The sequence below is a fragment of the Tympanuchus pallidicinctus genome, unplaced genomic scaffold, assembly GCF_026119805.1.
Source record: "Tympanuchus pallidicinctus isolate F22 unplaced genomic scaffold, pur_lepc_1.0 scaffold19, whole genome shotgun sequence".
Classification (NCBI taxonomy): domain Eukaryota; kingdom Metazoa; phylum Chordata; class Aves; order Galliformes; family Phasianidae; genus Tympanuchus; species Tympanuchus pallidicinctus.
The window spans coordinates 16,341,320-16,357,888 of record NW_026294710.1 but is presented as its reverse complement, the minus strand read 5'-3'; the positions used below and the strand labels follow the sequence as shown (position 1 = coordinate 16,357,888).

General features: G+C 48.8%; 1 protein-coding gene across 4 annotated transcripts; it reads left to right on the top strand.

The window, feature by feature from the left end:
• The first annotated feature begins 66 nt into the window (after positions 1-66).
• ANKRD16 (ankyrin repeat domain 16) lies at positions 67-16,536 on the top strand. Of its 4 annotated transcripts, none has more exons than XM_052681168.1 (9): positions 67-223; positions 687-1,453; positions 4,738-4,958; positions 8,147-8,189; positions 9,183-9,291; positions 10,786-10,947; positions 13,779-13,857; positions 15,511-15,712; positions 15,951-16,536. In XM_052681168.1, the coding sequence occupies exons 2-8, from the start codon at positions 1,020-1,022 to the stop codon at positions 15,669-15,671; spliced, it is 1,209 nt and encodes a 402-aa protein (XP_052537128.1). In that variant the 5' UTR covers positions 67-223; positions 687-1,019; the 3' UTR covers positions 15,672-15,712; positions 15,951-16,536. The 4 variants fall into 4 exon arrangements, 3 of the variants coding, with proteins under 3 accessions (XP_052537128.1, XP_052537130.1, XP_052537129.1); XM_052681169.1 differs by having other exon boundaries at positions 68-223; positions 1,131-1,453; XR_008206292.1 differs by lacking the exon at positions 15,951-16,536 and having other exon boundaries at positions 13,695-13,857; positions 15,511-15,554.
• The last annotated feature ends 33 nt before the right edge of the window (positions 16,537-16,569 follow it).

The window sequence follows — 16,569 nt, the reverse complement described above, 5'->3', positions numbered from 1 at the left end:
CCTCACGCTGACCAATCAGAGAGCTCTCAGCATCGCTGTGCTGACCAATAGCGAGGCACTTCCGGATTGGGCCGGGTAAGGGCGGGAGAAGCCATTGAGGAGCTGAGGGAGAGAACGTTCCCGGAGTTTATCACCGCCCGTTCCGGGTGGGGGGCGGGGTTAGTGTGACGTCACGGAGCCGCTGATTGCGTCACGGTGGCGTCATACCGCAGGAGGAGCGCGGGTGGGTCCTAAGGGAGGGGCTGGCCCTGTCCCGGTGTGGTAATGCGAGGAGGGGGGAGGAGATATGATAGGAACTGAAGCATGGAGTGCGGGGGGGGGGGGGTCGTCTCAGGTAATGTGGAGGTTCTGATTTCTAGGGGAAAAATATATTTGCTATCCCTCCTCCTTCTCCCCCTTCCTCCCACACTTCCTCTCCCCCCCTTCCTTCCCTCCATTCTATCCCTCCCTCCTTTTCCCCTTCTTCCCCCCCCCCCCCCCCAACTTCTGCCCCCTCCTACTCCTCCCCTCCCCTCTTATTTCCACCCCCCTTCACCTTCTTTCCTTTTCCCCCCTCCTTTCTTCCCCTCCCCTTCCTGAAAGGAAATTTCTGCTGCTCTTTTCTGTTTCCCCCTTCAAGGAAGAAGGAAGTTTCTTTGTTGTTTTTGTGGTGAAAAAATGAAAATTCTACTTTTTTCCTCCGTAAGAAACAAGAACGTTTCTCTTTATTCTGCAGCCTGCAGAACCCTCCAATGTCGCTGAGGAGGAGGGAAGTGTTATTCAGAGTCAACTCTTTGAAAGGATAGATAATAGCAAGACAAGGGGAAATGGTTTTAAGTTGAGGGAGGGAAGGTTTAGGTTGGATATCAGGGGGAAGTTCTTTGCTCTGAGAGAGGTGAGGTGCTGGAACAGCTGCCCAGAGAGGCTGTGATGCCCCATCCATCCCTGGAGGTGTTGGAGGCCAGGTTGGATGGGGCCCTGGGCAGCCTGGGCTGCTGTGAAATGTGGAGCCCTGCCTGCGGTGGAGGGGTTAGAGCTTCATGATCCTTGAGGTCCCTTCCAACCCGGGCCATTCTATGATTCTCCTGAGGGGAGAGAAACGTCCACTTCAGAACAGCTGTAACTTTGCCTTTCCCCTCTTCTTTTTCCAGGCACAGAACATGGCAGAGTGGCCAAGGCTGCTGACCTTGGCCCGCCAAGGAAAGTTGAATCTTTTGGAGGCTGCACTGAGGGATGGAGCTGCCACCAACCTACGCTGTGACCGCTCTGGGGACACACTGCTGCACGTGGCTGCTCGCCACGGCCACCTCCACCTTCTGGTTCTGCTGCTGGAGACACTGGGCATGGATGTGGAGGTTGCCAATGGGGACTACAAGAGACCCCTCCACGAAGCAGCCTCCATGGGGCACAGGGAGTGTGTCTCCTACCTCCTGGCCAAGGGAGCCAGCGTGGATTGTCTGAAAAGGGCTGATTGGTAGGTGGCCTTTATCCAAACCCTTCCGAGAGCAAAAAAAGCGGAGATGGGGAAGGTTTTGGAGGACAAAATGTGTGAGGAGCACCTGAGGATCATTCAGCAAGACCAAGTGCTGCATCCTGCACTTTGGCCACAACAACCCCAGGCAATGCTACGGGCTTGGGGCAGAGTGGCTGGAAGACTGTGTAGAGGAAAAGGACTGGGGGTATTGGTCAACACTTGGCTGAACATGAGTCAGTAGTGTGCCCAGGTGGCCAAGAAGGCCAGTGGCATCCTGGCTTGTATCAGAAATAATGTTACCAGCAGTAGCAGAGAAGTGATCATCCCCCTGTACTCAGCACTGGTGGAGCTGTACCTTGAGTACTGTGTTCAGTTTTGGGCCCCTTAATACAAGAAGGGTATTGAGGCCTTGAAACATGTCCAGAAAAGGGCAACAAACCTGTGAGGGATCTGGAGCACAAGTCTTATGGGGAGCAGCTGAGGGAGCTGGGATTGTTTAATCTAGAGAAGAGGAAGCTCAGGGGTGACCTTATTACTTTGTGCATCTCCCTGAAGGGAGGTTGTGGCAAGATGGGGGTTGGCCTCTTCTCCCATGGAACTAGCGATAGGATGAGATGGAATGGCCTCAGGTTGTGCCAGGGGAGATTCAGCTTGGACATTAGGAAATAATAATTCTCCAAAAGAGTGGTCAGGCACTGGAACACTCTGCCCAGAGAGGTGGTGAAGCCCTAAACCTGGAGGTGTTCAAGAAATGTTTAGATGTTGTACTGAGGGACATTGTTTAATGGGGAAATATTGGTGGTTGGACTGGATGATCTTGGAGGTCTTTTCCAACCTTGGTGATTCTATGGTTTGTTCAACCCAAAGAGGAGACTAGGGGAAGAACTCATGGCAGCCCACATAGAATTATTAAGGTTGGAAAAGACCTCTAAGATCACCAAGTCCAAGCCATCCTCACCATGCCCACTAATCATGTCCCTCAGTGTTGCAGCTTGACATTCCTTGAACACATGAGGGATTTTGACTCCATCACCTCCCTGGGCAGCCACTTCCAACGCCACTCTTTTTGTGAAGAATTTTTTTCCTAATATCCAACACAAATTCTGTTCCTGAGAAGCATTTGGACAACGCTCTCAGTCGTGAGGTTTGAATTTTGGGTGGTGCCATGTGGAGCCAGCAGTTGGATCCACAGTGATCATAGAATGGCCTGGGTTGAAAAGGACCATAATGATCATCTAGTTTCAACCACCCTGCTATGTGCAGGGTTGTCAACCAGTCCTTATGGGTCCCTTCCAGCTTGGGATGTTCTGTGATTCTACAGATCTGAGGGCAGGAGCCAAATTTAATTCCAGCTCTCTCACTGTTCTCCCCCTGTTTATCATGGAGGTTATAAGTTAGTACTTCGTTAGCAGATCCAATTTAAAAGCTTTGATCTCCTTCAGGTGGTTTCACTCCGTTGTGTGATAGGGCTCAGTGTATCTCTTTCCTCTGGAACTGAAATAAGAAGCCAGAAACATTAAAAAAAAAGAAAAGAAAAGAAAAGAAAAGAAAAGAAAGAGAGCAACTTTGCTCCTGTTTCCTTCTAGCAAGCAGAGACTTTTGGGTAATATTTGCTCCTGATAAAATAACAGCATCACGACCCAAGAAAGAGCTAGTTTCTTCAGGGCTTTTATTTTTTTGCCTGCTTTGTAGGATGCATATCATCAAATGGTGAGTGAATGAGCACTGGGGGTAGAAAACAAGGTCTATTCCACATGTGTGCAGCAGGCCTGGTTCAAATAGAGTGCTGCATACCTGTCAAGCTCTGCTCTTGGGGAAGGAATTCCTTCTAGCACCTTGCAGGAGAAAGCAGAGATTCCCCCTGGCACGAATGAAAGGTGAGCGATGCCTTTTTGAAGCTGCAGTAACAAAAGCAAAGGCAGCTTCCCAGTCCTCCTAATTAGAGGCTGTGCCAGCACCAAGCTGACATCAGGGGGAGCAGAGGAAGGCAGAGATCTCAGAACTGTGTGCAAGCCTGGTTTTCTGTGATAGGTTCACAGCACCACGGATTAAATATGGGACACTGCATACATCCTGGCACTTGTCCTAGCCCTCAAAGTCTCATCTGCATTAAAAATATGTGCTGGTCTGAAGAGCTGTGTGGAAGTAGAGCTGCAGGAAGCAATGAGCTTCAGGCTCAGCTCTACCCATGCCAGGCATTTATCTCTTCTTAAAAATCTCCATCAGTGGAGATGTTTCTCTCTCCTCTCAGCACATCCTTAAAACTGGAAGCATTTGTCCTCGTGTCAAAGCCAAATCTTTCACTGTGGGTTAGGTGCTTTGTCCAACAGGAAGGGTTTTTTGTGCTGTTCTTGTGAATGGGGAAATGTATTTCTGTTTGTCCTCAGCTGACACATGTCAGTTGGTGCTGGTGAGCTGGTCATCATTTCTGGGACAGCTCAAGATTTCTATCCAGTCTGTGCAAGCACCCGGAGTTTGATGATGGGGTGAAGTTTTTGTATCAATAAAATGGTGAATATGGCTCGCATTTGCAACAGTTAAACCTTTATTATTCCTAATGCCTGTTGGTTAGATAACGTGGTAATTAAAGAAAACAAATTGCTGCTGCTGAGATCAGTAAAATGAGTCATCTACATAGAGCCAAATGCTGGAGATGAAGGTTCACTGCCTTAAGTAACCCATGCCTTGCCTTGAGGGTAAGCCCTCAGCTGACACCCATCTCTGTGCTCTCTCAGGGTCGGCTATAAAACCTACAACCTCTCTGGTTCTTGCAAGGGAGAATGGAGAAGGAGATGAGGAATTTATCCTATCCAAAAAGGAAAAATTAGAGGCTGAACCTTTCCAGGCAGGAGTTGTTAATCTGTAATGCATGGGTTCCAGCTGTGAGTGGGTGTGGGATTGGAAGCAGGGCAAGGTGGGCTGTTGTCTGTGTGCAGGTTGTACCTGCTGACCTTGCTGGCCAGGAACCCCACACGATCTGTGCAAAGGACAGCCCTAAAACTATGGGATGGAGAAAATGCTGTTCTGCTGGGGAGCTTGTAGAAATGTTCCTCCGTACCAAAGGTTGTTCCCAGGCACGTGAAACAGGACAAAGCTCTGAAAGTCTTCCTTCTGAAACAATTCCTTGGCATCAGAAGTTTTTGAGTGGCATTTGTTGGCACTCATGCTAAGAGAAGTGGTGTTGTCCATGGTTTGCTACCTATAACCACAGCTGACCCTCTGGATGACAGGGGTAGGATGACCAGGATAGGAAGCACTGCTTTTAATCATCTCTTTTCTTTCAGGACTCCCCTAATGATGGCTTGCACCAGGCAGAACCTGGAGGTGATCAAAGAGCTTGTGGAGCACGGAGCCAACCCGCTGCTGAAGAACAAGGATGGTTGGAACTGCTTCCATATTGCAAGCAGGGAGGGCCATCTCCAGGTCCTCCAGTACCTGTTGGCTGTGTCCCCAAGTAGCTGGGACACAGAGAGCACCATCAGGAGAACACCACTGCACACAGCAGGTCAGGAGAGTCCTGTCCCCAGTGCTAATGAGGTTGGAGGGTCCTCAGTTCCCATTGCACTGAATTTTATCTGTGTGCTTATCCCAATTTGGTTCATAGTCTCACCAGTTTTTGTAAGGGATGCATCTCTCAAACCAATCCATCCTTGTCCAGATGCTCCGTGGATCAAGCCTTTGTGGTAAATCTGAAGAGCAATAGGGTTGGTAGGCTCAGCACCCAGTAGAATTGCATTGCAGGTTTTGTTATTTTTGTGCTCCTCTTAAGAAGGAAGGTAGCATTGATTGGGCAGAAATACAGACTGCTTTCTGCATAGGTACTCTGTGCTGGGAGAGCACTGAGGCTGAGCCTGCTGTGCCCAGTTCCCTCTTTAAACCCTTTTCTGTGGCTTAAAAGGGAGATATATGGGACCTATAAAGGGGATGACCTGGTCTAAAGAACTTCAGACATTATCTGAAGGCGTGGTAGGAGGCAGAAAGACACAGTTATCTGAATGGCAACCCAGAGGCAGTTTGTGTTTGGTTTCTGGCTTTTGAACTTTCCTTCCATCGTTGTTAAGAACTGGATGCCTAACTGATGAATGCCACACAGTGTACCTCAGTTAAGTTCTTCATGGTTAATAAGTTGGATGGCCTCAAAATCTGTTAATTCAGAATTAAGTTTGTCCTACCACATCTTGTTTTGCTTGCAGAGTAGCAGGTCTGCTTACCCACAGACATGTGCAAGGTCAGCCATACAGATAACACTTGTGTTTCCAGGGCAGAAATCCCATTAACTCTACCCTCCATAAATGCAGTAGAATGATGAAGGGGGTCAGGGAAGGGAAAGATGTGTGACAGCACTTTGGAATGGTGGTGTGGGGCAGCCTTGGGGCTGCTGGATGATGGCTTACCTGAAACTGAAATGTGCTGTGTTCCTGAGTGGGGATTTGGCTTTGTTTCCTGGGGCTCATCCATGCCACCGTGGGAGAACTGAACATGGGGAGCCACTGCTTAAGGCCACAGCTGCCTAAATTCATTTCCCAAAGACTGTAATAGGGATTGACTCTCCGGAAAGACCCGAGGTATAGGGAGGAGTCCTCTGCTGTGCTGTAATTAATCTGTTAGGTATATCACCCTTTTGGCTGTCATTCTTATCACTTCCTCAGCCCTCAGCAGTCGCCTGTCCACCACGCTGTGCTCATCAGCAGTGACAGTCCCAGCCTACAGGCACTGACTGCTCCGTAGTCCTTGGGCTTGACCTAAGAGTGAAAAATAGCTGATGTGCTGTTTGATGCTTCATGCTGAGTGGTGAGGAGCAGCTTGCGTGAGTGAGAAATGGGTAATCCTTGCTTATCTGTGTGTTCTACTCTCCCTGTGTAATCCCAAGTATTCTGTCCTCGTGCCTGCATCAGTTGGCTGGGCTCACAGCCCCTCTCGGCCTTTAGGTGGATGTCCAGAATATGGGGATGGAGCAGTGGGTATAATATAGGTGAGGAATTTCCTGCAGAACACCTTGAACTTGATGTATCTTTTCCTGCCTCATAACACTTGGGATATGGGGCTACAGGCAGCAGCAGTGTGCTCTACCTCGAGTTCTCTCTACCCCACCATGTTTGACTTTCCCCATGGCAAAGCCTTCAACACGTTTTGTATTGATTTCCAATCATTACAACTGATATATCCACTTCAGACTGAGCCACAGTGGAGCAGCAGCTGCTGCAGAAGCAATGGGGCAGCAGGAAAGCCTGGAGCTGTTAAACCACCTTTGCCCCCAGCATCACTTTGACTCAGGAGCACGCTGGAGGCTGCTGCTCATTGCATGCACTGCTCAGTGCTGGTGCCAGCATGCAGACACAGCTCCCAAGGCACGGGCGAGGGGCCAGAGGCTATGCTGGAGCTGCTGGGGGAAATCATGTCAGATGAGCTGCCTTCTCCATGAGTTTACATCCTTGGGTGTGGATATGAGCTCGTTAACCCGTGACCAGGCCAGCTGCCTTCCTGGCACCATTATCCCTGGGTAGATGGTGGGTAATATTCTCCCCTTGCCATTTATTTTTTTTTTTAGGCTGATTCTTCAAGCGTTGCTTCTTCATATATCCATAGCCTGAGGCAAGAGAGGGGGGGAGATGTAATTAAGGAAGCGGAGTGCTACAGCGGATCCAAACACAGCAGCTTTCTCGTGTCTCTGTTGCTGTTCAAGGATATAACTGTGTTGCTTGGGTGGCTTTTTCTTTTTTCAGACAGCTTGGCTTTTTTTGTTTTTGTTTTAAAGCCTGTGTTTCAAAAAATCTTTTTCACAGCTTGATTCTGCCTGAATTTACATCAGCCCAGGTGAAGGGCTGCTGTGTGGGAAGGGAGCAGGAAAACACAGCCAACATCAGGGAGGGTGGGAGTGCTGGTTGGGCTTTCAAAGAGCAGCTATTGTGCAGCCACATCTGAAGGTTATTGCTGTTAACACGTTCACTGGGGGCTGCTCTTCTATGGCCTGGATAAACAGCCTGATGTTGCAGCCCTGAGCTTGGCTTGACCATTTATTCTTTATTTCATTTGTTTTGCACAACGACCTGCCAGAATACAAAAACCCACACATACGTGCAGACAAAAAAAAAAGCCTGATTAAAGCTGTCTGTATATTGCTGTAATATGAAGTTTATTTAAAAAAAAAAAAACAAGGAGGCTATTTCAGTGTGTGATGTTTGCATCCTCCCCCACTGCTGCTCTGTTTTGCCTCGGAGATGCTGTCTAGGCGAGGATGCTTCATTAAGATGATGAAATGGGAGGGATGGTCTGTCTGAGTGGCTGAGGAAGGGTGCAAATGCCATCCAGCTCTTCACCATCTCTTTGTGTTGGTTTTGCATCTCATAGATTTCACTTCAGGGATTAAGGAATACCAGGCAGGAAAAGATCTTTGTGTCAGCTTAATTGTGTGTACTCTCTCACGCGTGCAGTCTGCAAGTAGAAGCAAACGGGGCTGATATGCATACTTTTCCCCTGTTTTACTATAGGATCAGGAGAAGAGAAGGTTTGAGACCCAGAGGCAATGTTTTAATTACAAAAATAAAAGCAGAAGCTTTGAATACGGAGCCTCTCAGACCTCCTCCCTGCCTCATGAATAAGCCAAAAGGGTCCGAAACCTGATTATGTTTCACCGTAGGCGGACGGCGACATGGAAACATAAATTACCCTTTGCTTCCTCTCTCTCTCTCACAGCAATGCACGGCTGTTTTGATGCTGTGGAGCTGCTCCTGGAGCGGTAAGCAAGCTTCCTCCCAGTGCTACATCTCCTCTCTCCCCCTCCTCCATCCAACCACCAGCACACAAAGGGCGTTTATTCCATCCGGGAAGCTCAGCTGCACAGCTGCTCTGCATGCGATCCCGAGGCTGTCTCTGTTTCTTCCTGGCTTTTCACGGCTGGTGTTGGGCCTTGCAGGCAAACAGCAGCTTTGGATGGGCTCAGATGGCCTCAGACCTCGCTGTGACATAAGCCCTGGTTATATAACTCGGCTCTTCCTCTGTGCTGATTCATTCCTGTTGCCTCCAGTGTGGCCATATGATAACAAGGAAAGAGTTTTCTGCCCAGCTTGGTCTTTGTGCATCTCTTCCAGGCTTTATTTCCAAGCTTCAGCTCCTGGAAGACGGCTGTGAAGTGGTTTTAAATCAGCCTGTGCCCAGTCATCCTAATCCTGTTGCCTTCCTAAATAGTACTGCCTGCTGCAAGAGCTGGAGCAGCTTTCCTCAGGCATTGCAGCCACTGCAACCGTTAGCCTTACTCATCCCAGCCTTGTTAATTCATGTTCATGCTTTGCCCAGCATAAAATAGCCCTGTGATTTGAGCCAGGCTTTCAATTTTAATTCGCTCTTCTCTCATTTCAACGGAGCTTTAGCCTCGTTGAGACCTGTGGGCATTGATTTTGTACGTGACATTGTTGTGTGAAGCTAAGATTTCCTCCTCTGCAAGGTCTGGGTGCACCTTAGTCCTTCCAGCTTCATCTCTTTGAGGAGCAGGGGAAGTGAAAATATCTGTAGAGCCTGAATGAGCTGCACTGGCTGAGTACCACATCTCTGACCCTAAAATCCCTAGCTGACCTGCATCTCAGATTGTAGGTTGCATGGTGTGCAGGCAGGCTCTGTATATCTTCTCATTTATCCACTGATGATCTGCTGCCCCACCAGTGCAAAGCAACTGAGACGGTGAGAATTTTGCAGCTGCCACCAACTCTGTCCTGGCTTTTGCCTTCTCTCTCAGGTGCCAGTACAAACCTGACAGCAGGGACAATTGTGGAGTCACACCCTTTATGGATGCTATCCAGAACGGGCATGTCAACATTGCTCGACTGCTCCTGGAAAAACACCAGGTAAGTGCCAAGAACTTCTGCTCCCTTGTCCAGTGACCTGAGCTAAAGCTGTCAGGACAGGTGATCAGTTTGTAACCGAATTGTAACAAGGCAATTCAGGCAAACTTCCCGTGGAAATGAATGAGATTTTGCCAGCAGGAGTGGGGTCGTGTAGGAAACCTCATCCTGGGACTGGAAAATGTCCCCTGGCTGATGAAGGGGGATGGAGGGACAGTGGCAGGGAAGGACAGGACTTGCCCTCTGCTGCAGGGACAGCGGTGTTAAAGCTAGAACTGACTCTTGGGAGTGCCAGGGCTCAGTATGAAGGCTCCTCTGGCCACACTGAGGGTGAATAAACCAAAGGCACATTGCTGAACCAGCAGCAGCTCGGCTCTGACCTCCCTCTCTTGAGACAGCTGCTGCTCCCATCTTTGTCTCCCAGTAATCTCCTATTTCCTCCGGCACACAAGGCATAATAGGGATGTCATTAGAGCCAATTGTGCATGGTAGGAACCAGACCACTGCATTATTTATTGAGTGCTGAGATAATGTGAGATGGTTGGAGACCACCTAATGGCTGATTCTCACGGAGGTGGAGCTGTTCCTCTCTTCTCACCCCTTCTGCTCTTTCATGGCTTTTCTTCTGCACCAATTCCAAGGCTTGGACTCTTTGCAAATTGCTGGCCTGGCAGAAAGCTGGCATGGTACAAACAGTGAACCTGCCTGTGCCACACTGAATTGGCCAGCTGAGCTGCCAACATGGCATAGGATGGGCCAGAAGCACATAAAGAGAATGTGGGACCCCAGTTCTCTAGCTGCATGCAGCAGGACAGGCCTGCAGAGACAGTTTGGTACTCTAAATATGTTCAAGTGCTTGTTAACTTCAGGAGATGTTCCTGCTCTTGTGTTCGTGTATCAAACAGTATGAAACGTTTGCTAATATTTTTTTTCAGTCTCACACTTCAGACGATGAGGATGGAATTGTTGATTTCATTTCCTTGTTCTGGTGCCCTGGCTTACAGCCATGAAACCAGCACTGGACACATTAATGGCAGTACTAAATGGTAGTAAGACTTCCTAGGTCAGACCATGAGACTGCAAGAGGATGTGTTATATCCTTTTAGACAAGTATGCTGTGGATTCTCCCTATTACCCATCTTGGTTTTGTGTCTTTGTGGTTGCATTCAGAGACTCACAGAAGAGATTTCTTGAGGTCCTCCATCCATCTCTCTCCCTCGAACCTACATCCAAATTCTTCTCCTCTGCTGCAGAGGCTGGAGATGGGTTGTTTCTCGCTGCTTTGGCTTGGTTCTTCTATTTTGACACTACTCTTGCTTGTCTCTTAAGCTCAGCAGAGAGCTGGCTCTGGTCTGCAAAAGTGCGACCAAACCTGGTGTCACTTGGTGGCATCTCCTGTGATCACTGTTGCGGCTGTGGCAGGCAGACTCTGCTTGTCCTTCAAAGTTTGTCCAAGCTGTTCATTGCTTTCCTTTTCCCCCCTTCCCTTTGTTTCAGGCTTGTCCCACAGCTGTGGATGCTCTGGGTGCTCAGCCTCTGCATCGGGCAGCAGTCACAGCACAGGATGGAGCCATCCAATTCCTTGTCTCTGAGCTGGGTGTCGATGTCAATGGGAGAGCAACAGCTCTACAGCTGACAGCACTGCACTACGCAGCCAAGGTTTGTCCTTATCCCTCTGTTTCCTCTGCAGAGCCTTTGACAGTTGGTGCACTACCATCAGGCATCTAAAAGCTTAGGAGTTTGCCACTGATGAAGGATTTACATCCCTAGCTCATCTTCTGTCGTTGTCTGTTTGTTCCTGGCCAACCCTGTACCCTACTCAGTGTTTTTCAGACCCTTATCAAGTGTGACCAGCTGTCTGTACGGTGGTGGATGTCTGACTTGCTTTGTTCACCACAAATCCTGACAGTATCTGACTGTGCTGAGGGTGGGTGAACCCCCCTGCATGGAACGTGGCTGAGTGGCACTGAGTGAGAGCAGAGGTGGGTGGCCATAGGGCAGTTGCCTTTACCACTCATACAGTTGGTAGTGCTGTGGGTAAGACCAGACCCACATCTCTGGAGGGAATCATTCTTCTAATCTATCACCTTTGGACCAAAATGTAGTGCCTGGATGGAGTCCATTCAGCTGGTTAATGGGAGCTGTGGATGTGAACAGTTCATGAGAGGTGATGGTTCTTCACCAGCTTCATCTCTCACCTGACAGGATAGGATTGGTGGACACTGCTCAGATTTCTTTCTCTTCTTTCTTCAGTCTTGCTGGTTTGGACCCTGGTGGATCAGAAGCTGGTTTCCACGCCAGCAGCTTGCTGAACAGAAAAAGCCTCATGTGCTGTGAGACACTGTTTGACCCAGGAGGTCGGATTCTGGCCTTCCTGTAGCCAGACATGGGAAAAGAGATGTAGAAAGGTGGAGGGAGCTCCCAGTGCTTATCAGTGTCCTTCATACAACAGTTGTTTGGAATTCCAGTCGGAGTTGTTTGAGCTTTCTCCTCCACTTGTCTCGTGCCTGTGAAGAGTAAGGCTGTGCGTCCTGCACCGCTCCCTGGGCATGCAGAGCAGATCCCCAAAGCCTCCCTGCTGACCAGGATTCCCTTTGAGGGCCTGCTGTCTCACTTCTGCTTTATGCTGCTGGCTGCCTGTGCTCCAAAGGAAACATCCCTGCTCAGAGCCCAGCATGTCAAACTTCATGAGCTCAGAGTCTTGTAATGGGAATGGAGCAGCATCCCCATGCAAAAGCATCAATGACACTCACTGAGAGTGCTGGCAACAGCATTCTCCTCCAGCAGGACCCAGCCGTGGCATTTGCTGGCTCCCACAAAGGAAGCTTTTCTCCCATGCTCTAAGAAACCATGTTGAAAGCCCTTTTGGTTGCCAAGGGTACGTTGAACAGCAAAGCCATTGGGGAAAATAATGTGCCTTGGAGAAGATCCCAGCTCTGTCTTGGCGAGTGGCTGATTGGGGAGCAATTTGATGGGCTTCTCGTCCTTCCCGAGGCTCAGTGTCACTTTATATTTACAGCATCATTTGTTTTGGTGTTTGGGATTTTTTTATTTTTTTTTTCCTTTATTACTTTGCATTTATAAATACATGAAAATCAAATTATGCTTTCAACTCAATTTTCTGCCAAGGCTGTGGCAGCAAAAGTAGTTCCTGGCTTTGCTGTTCTTTGCCACTGAGGGGGCCTGTGCATGCAGCAGGGCAGTGGGAATGTGATGCTACTGAGTTGTATGATAATGGGGGAAAGAGTGGGTGGTAGGGATAAAAATAAGGGCTTTCCACTCTCATGCCACATTACAAAGGCTAATTCATTGCAGGGAAGAAGGAAATACAATTATTTAGGGAGAGAGGATTTATTTCAGGCCAAGCTTGTGCGGCCAGGAGGGGCGTGAGGGCTGCATTGCATTTCCCCCTGCAGCATTTACATTTGGCTGCTGGCAGAGGCATTGTGGAGAGCACCGTGGGTTGTGCTGGTGTTTGAGTGTGGTGTTGTCCATCTCCCAAGGCATTACAAATGCTGGAGCAATCCTTGAGGAAGTATGGATGTCTGAAGGTACTGCAGATAGAAGCACAGCAGGGCACGTCAGCAGCAGGTTCTTCTCTCTGAGCCGAGATGCACCTCAAGAAGAGCAGCTGTAGATCTCCATAATACTTGCAGTAAATTTACAGCATGGAACAACAGCAGTTCTATGGTGACATTGTCCTTTTAATAAGCAGCCAGCTGTCCTTTATTAAAGGTAAGTCAGGGATCCTAGGGCTCTGTGGTTAGCAGGAGTTAAAAGCATTTTAATTGAGTTACTCGATGGGAGGAGAGGAAAAGGCAGGATCTGTTGACATATCAGTGCACTAATTTGCTATTAAGAAACATCTTTAGGTCTTGTCACCCAGTGCTAAGTCAGAGGTCATTTGTGCATTAACTCCTTTGTAGCCATCAGCAAAAGCAAAACTGCTCTGGGAGATGGTCCTCCTCTGAGTCTTTAGCTGTACCACCACCACCAGGGGCATCCCTGCACGGTAGCATCAACTTAAGTACTTGCATTGCTTTTAATTTGAAATTGTGAGGAAAAAATTGCAGATTATGCTCCTGGGATGCCTCTTGCTTGCTTCTTCTGGGCCTCTGGGTCAAAATTGCTGGCAAGGGCTTCGCGGGAAGGCTGAGCAAAGGCTGAGCTGAGAGTCCTGTAGCAGCAATGTGGCCATGCGTGGGGGCAGTCCCTGGCTAATGGAATGGATCTGCATAGCTACAAGCATACAACAAAGATTTCCAGCTGCCCTAAGATCCTCTGGGTCTTGTAACAGCTCCTGGTGGTCCCAGATTTGACCGTGGCAGATTCACTTTGCATCTGTGCCTTTTTGCAGGTACCTGGAGATTGCTTGTGTGGCCTTGTGTGGCCTTCTTTCTTTTCAGGCCTGTGTCGTTTCTTCTAAATGCAAAGGAGCTGTGCTGGTTTTGCTGAACAAATAACCCACGTGCCTGTGCTCACCACTGCAGGAAGGACACACGAGCACCATGCAGACCCTGCTGTCCCTGGGTGCCAACATCCACGCAAAGGATGGGAAGAACCGTTCTGGTAGGCATGCTGAGCTATGTGTTCACACACTGTGTCAGGAGCCTCCAAAGCAGCCCGTGCTGCATCTGCTCTTGCAAGGAGCTGCCAGGTGCATGGATGCAAAAGGCTCTTGGAGCAGCACAGCGTATGAACCCTGTTCTTTTTTTAAAAAAAGAAAGATTTGGCAGCTTTCATTTAGCAACTCTCTTCTTGCTGGACTTTCTGATGTCTACTGGTGTTTTGGAGCCTGTGCTGGGGCTTTTCCCCTCTGTGGATGCACTCGTTTGGCTTTCTTTTTATGCACCTGCTTATTTTGCATGAAGCTTTCAGGAGTTTTGGTAACCCTTCATCAAGCATGGTTGAAATTAGGCAGCTCAAAACTCTTGAGGTGGGCAGACAGACACGACTGCACGATCTCTAAAGCCTTATCAAACTGCCTAGGAATGGCTTATGAACAAATAGTAACAGAGAGCTTGAAAGTAAACAGAGTTGCTATAGTAGTACCAGTGAGAGTATGAGGCATCTCTTGCATCAGCATCTCTCTCAAAAAAGAGTATATAGAAATGGTTTCAACCACTGCTAAAATTGGCAACTTCCCCAGCCTTCAGGTTTGTTTAATGACACGCTTCAGTGGTGAGGTTGAACAGTCTTGCAACTCTCAGTCTCTCCCCTCACCCCCTCAAGAGAGTAAATTTGGGTTTTGCTGAGCTTGTCCAGCCCTGGGACCTTTGTGATGTTCTCCTCATACCCTGTTCTCCTCTGCTGCGTTTGTGTCAGTGTATGCTGGAGTGTTTCCCACCCTAATCTGCTCCTGCAAAGTGTTCTACATGAATTATCCTGCTCCACAACAGCAGGAGCTAATGACCCTCAGCATCAAAGATACTCACCCTATGCAGGTTTAGATCAGGAGAATAAGGCTGGCCCACCTTATAACAGGGCTACAGGGCTGCCTAACTGTGCTGGAGCTGAACTGACTCAGCCTGGAAGGCTCATTGGGATAAGCAGACTGTGAGCAGCGCTGTTCCAGCCTCCTCCTATGGGATGCTCCTTGCTGTATGCAGTACAGGGAAACCTTTCTGATTTACTCCTCAGCCCTGGAGTGAGCTGGCAGGATGCCCGAGCCCATAATGGACCCAGGTCACATCCAGCATCTTTTCAAGCCACTTTCTCATGCATCACTGTTAAATCCACCCCACATACAGAGCAGTAAGATGCCCACAGCTAACATGAGCCCATGGGCCTTCTGCTCTGCTGCACAGCCTTTCCCTCCTGACATCAGCACCCTTTTCCCGTGACTCAAAATGATCCAAGTTGGCTTAAATCCTCCCAATCTGTTTGCAAACCTGTTTTGCTTTGGCTCAGCCAGCTTAGTATCACTTGATGGGTTGGAGAGACAGCCTGAAAGGAGGAGGTGGGCAGGTCATAGCATTTCTGCCAGCATGGCTGGGCTTGGAAATAGAAGTATCCCATGCATTTGTGGGTTCAACCATCCCACTGGGAAGGCTGTGGCAGCTGAGCCATTGTACAGCTGCTTGGTTGAAGTTATCTTTCGGTGCATTTCCTCTGATAATTCGGTTTCCTTCACTGAGGATCCAACATTTGCTTCTGAAGTGGGCTGAAGCCGAAGCCAGCATGCAGTCTCAGTTCCTTTTTGACATCCTGTCTCTCCCACAGCCCTGCACGCAGCGTGTTCTGGGCAGCATGCAGCTGCTGCACAGATCCTGCTCAGCACAGGGCTGCAGGACAACGAGGACAGCACGGGCACCCTGGCACAGCAGCTTGCAAGGAAACCAGATGTCATCCAGGTTTTCCAAAAAACGAGTGTCAACTCATGAGGCCAGCTGGGAAAAAGAGAAACCCACTTCGTTTCGGCTTGGTATGTTTGTAATTGTTTAATGAGTGTTTGTATTAATGTTTAACACAGTGGATTTTTGCTCAGAGACTCAGCAGAGGAATCAAACTTAGCACTTGGAAAATGAATTAAGGGGAAAGCATGTTGTAAATACAGTTATTTCAATGAGAGGATGAATGTGTTGGGTGTGGGCTGTTGTGCTCCTGTTCTGACCCCATCTTTGTAAGTTCACAGATGCTCTTCTTTCACTTCCAAATTTCAGGGCTGAGCTACACCTCTTCCTATGCAGCAGCAAACGCATCCTAACAGCTGCAGCTTCCCAAAGGAAAACCATCAGAGGAAGGTGCCTCGTGGGCTGCTGCAAGATGATCTCTGGGCACCTGCAGGGCTTGAACCCATTGGAGCCTGCCCAGCTCTCAGTGCAGCCTGACATCCTGAAGGAGAAGAAACCTGCATCGTTTTTACAGCCCTTCATGTAGCTGCTCTCTGCAAATCTGTTAAGCTGCCGTGTTCAAAAGCCCCTGAGAAAACATGGTGCAGCAAAGCTGAGCTCTGAGTGCCTCCTTTCGTCAGGGCTAAGCTGCTGTGTGGATGAGTGCAGGGAGACTTCAAGCTGCATCAGCCTTGTACGTGGCCCAAGCTTGATCCCAAAGCCTGCTGACATCAACAGAAAGACCTAAGCCTTGTGGGGATCAGAGTGAAAAAGAATTATTAGTTATTCCAGATGTGCCAAGCAAGGCTTTCTCACCAGCAGTGAAAAAACTGCTCCTTGAAGTGCGAGAGGCAGTAGTTTGATGTGTAATGTAGCCACTAAGTCTGGAATGTACATAAGGATAAGAGCAACTAGAGTTGTTCAGTTTCTTTGTATCTATATGGAACAA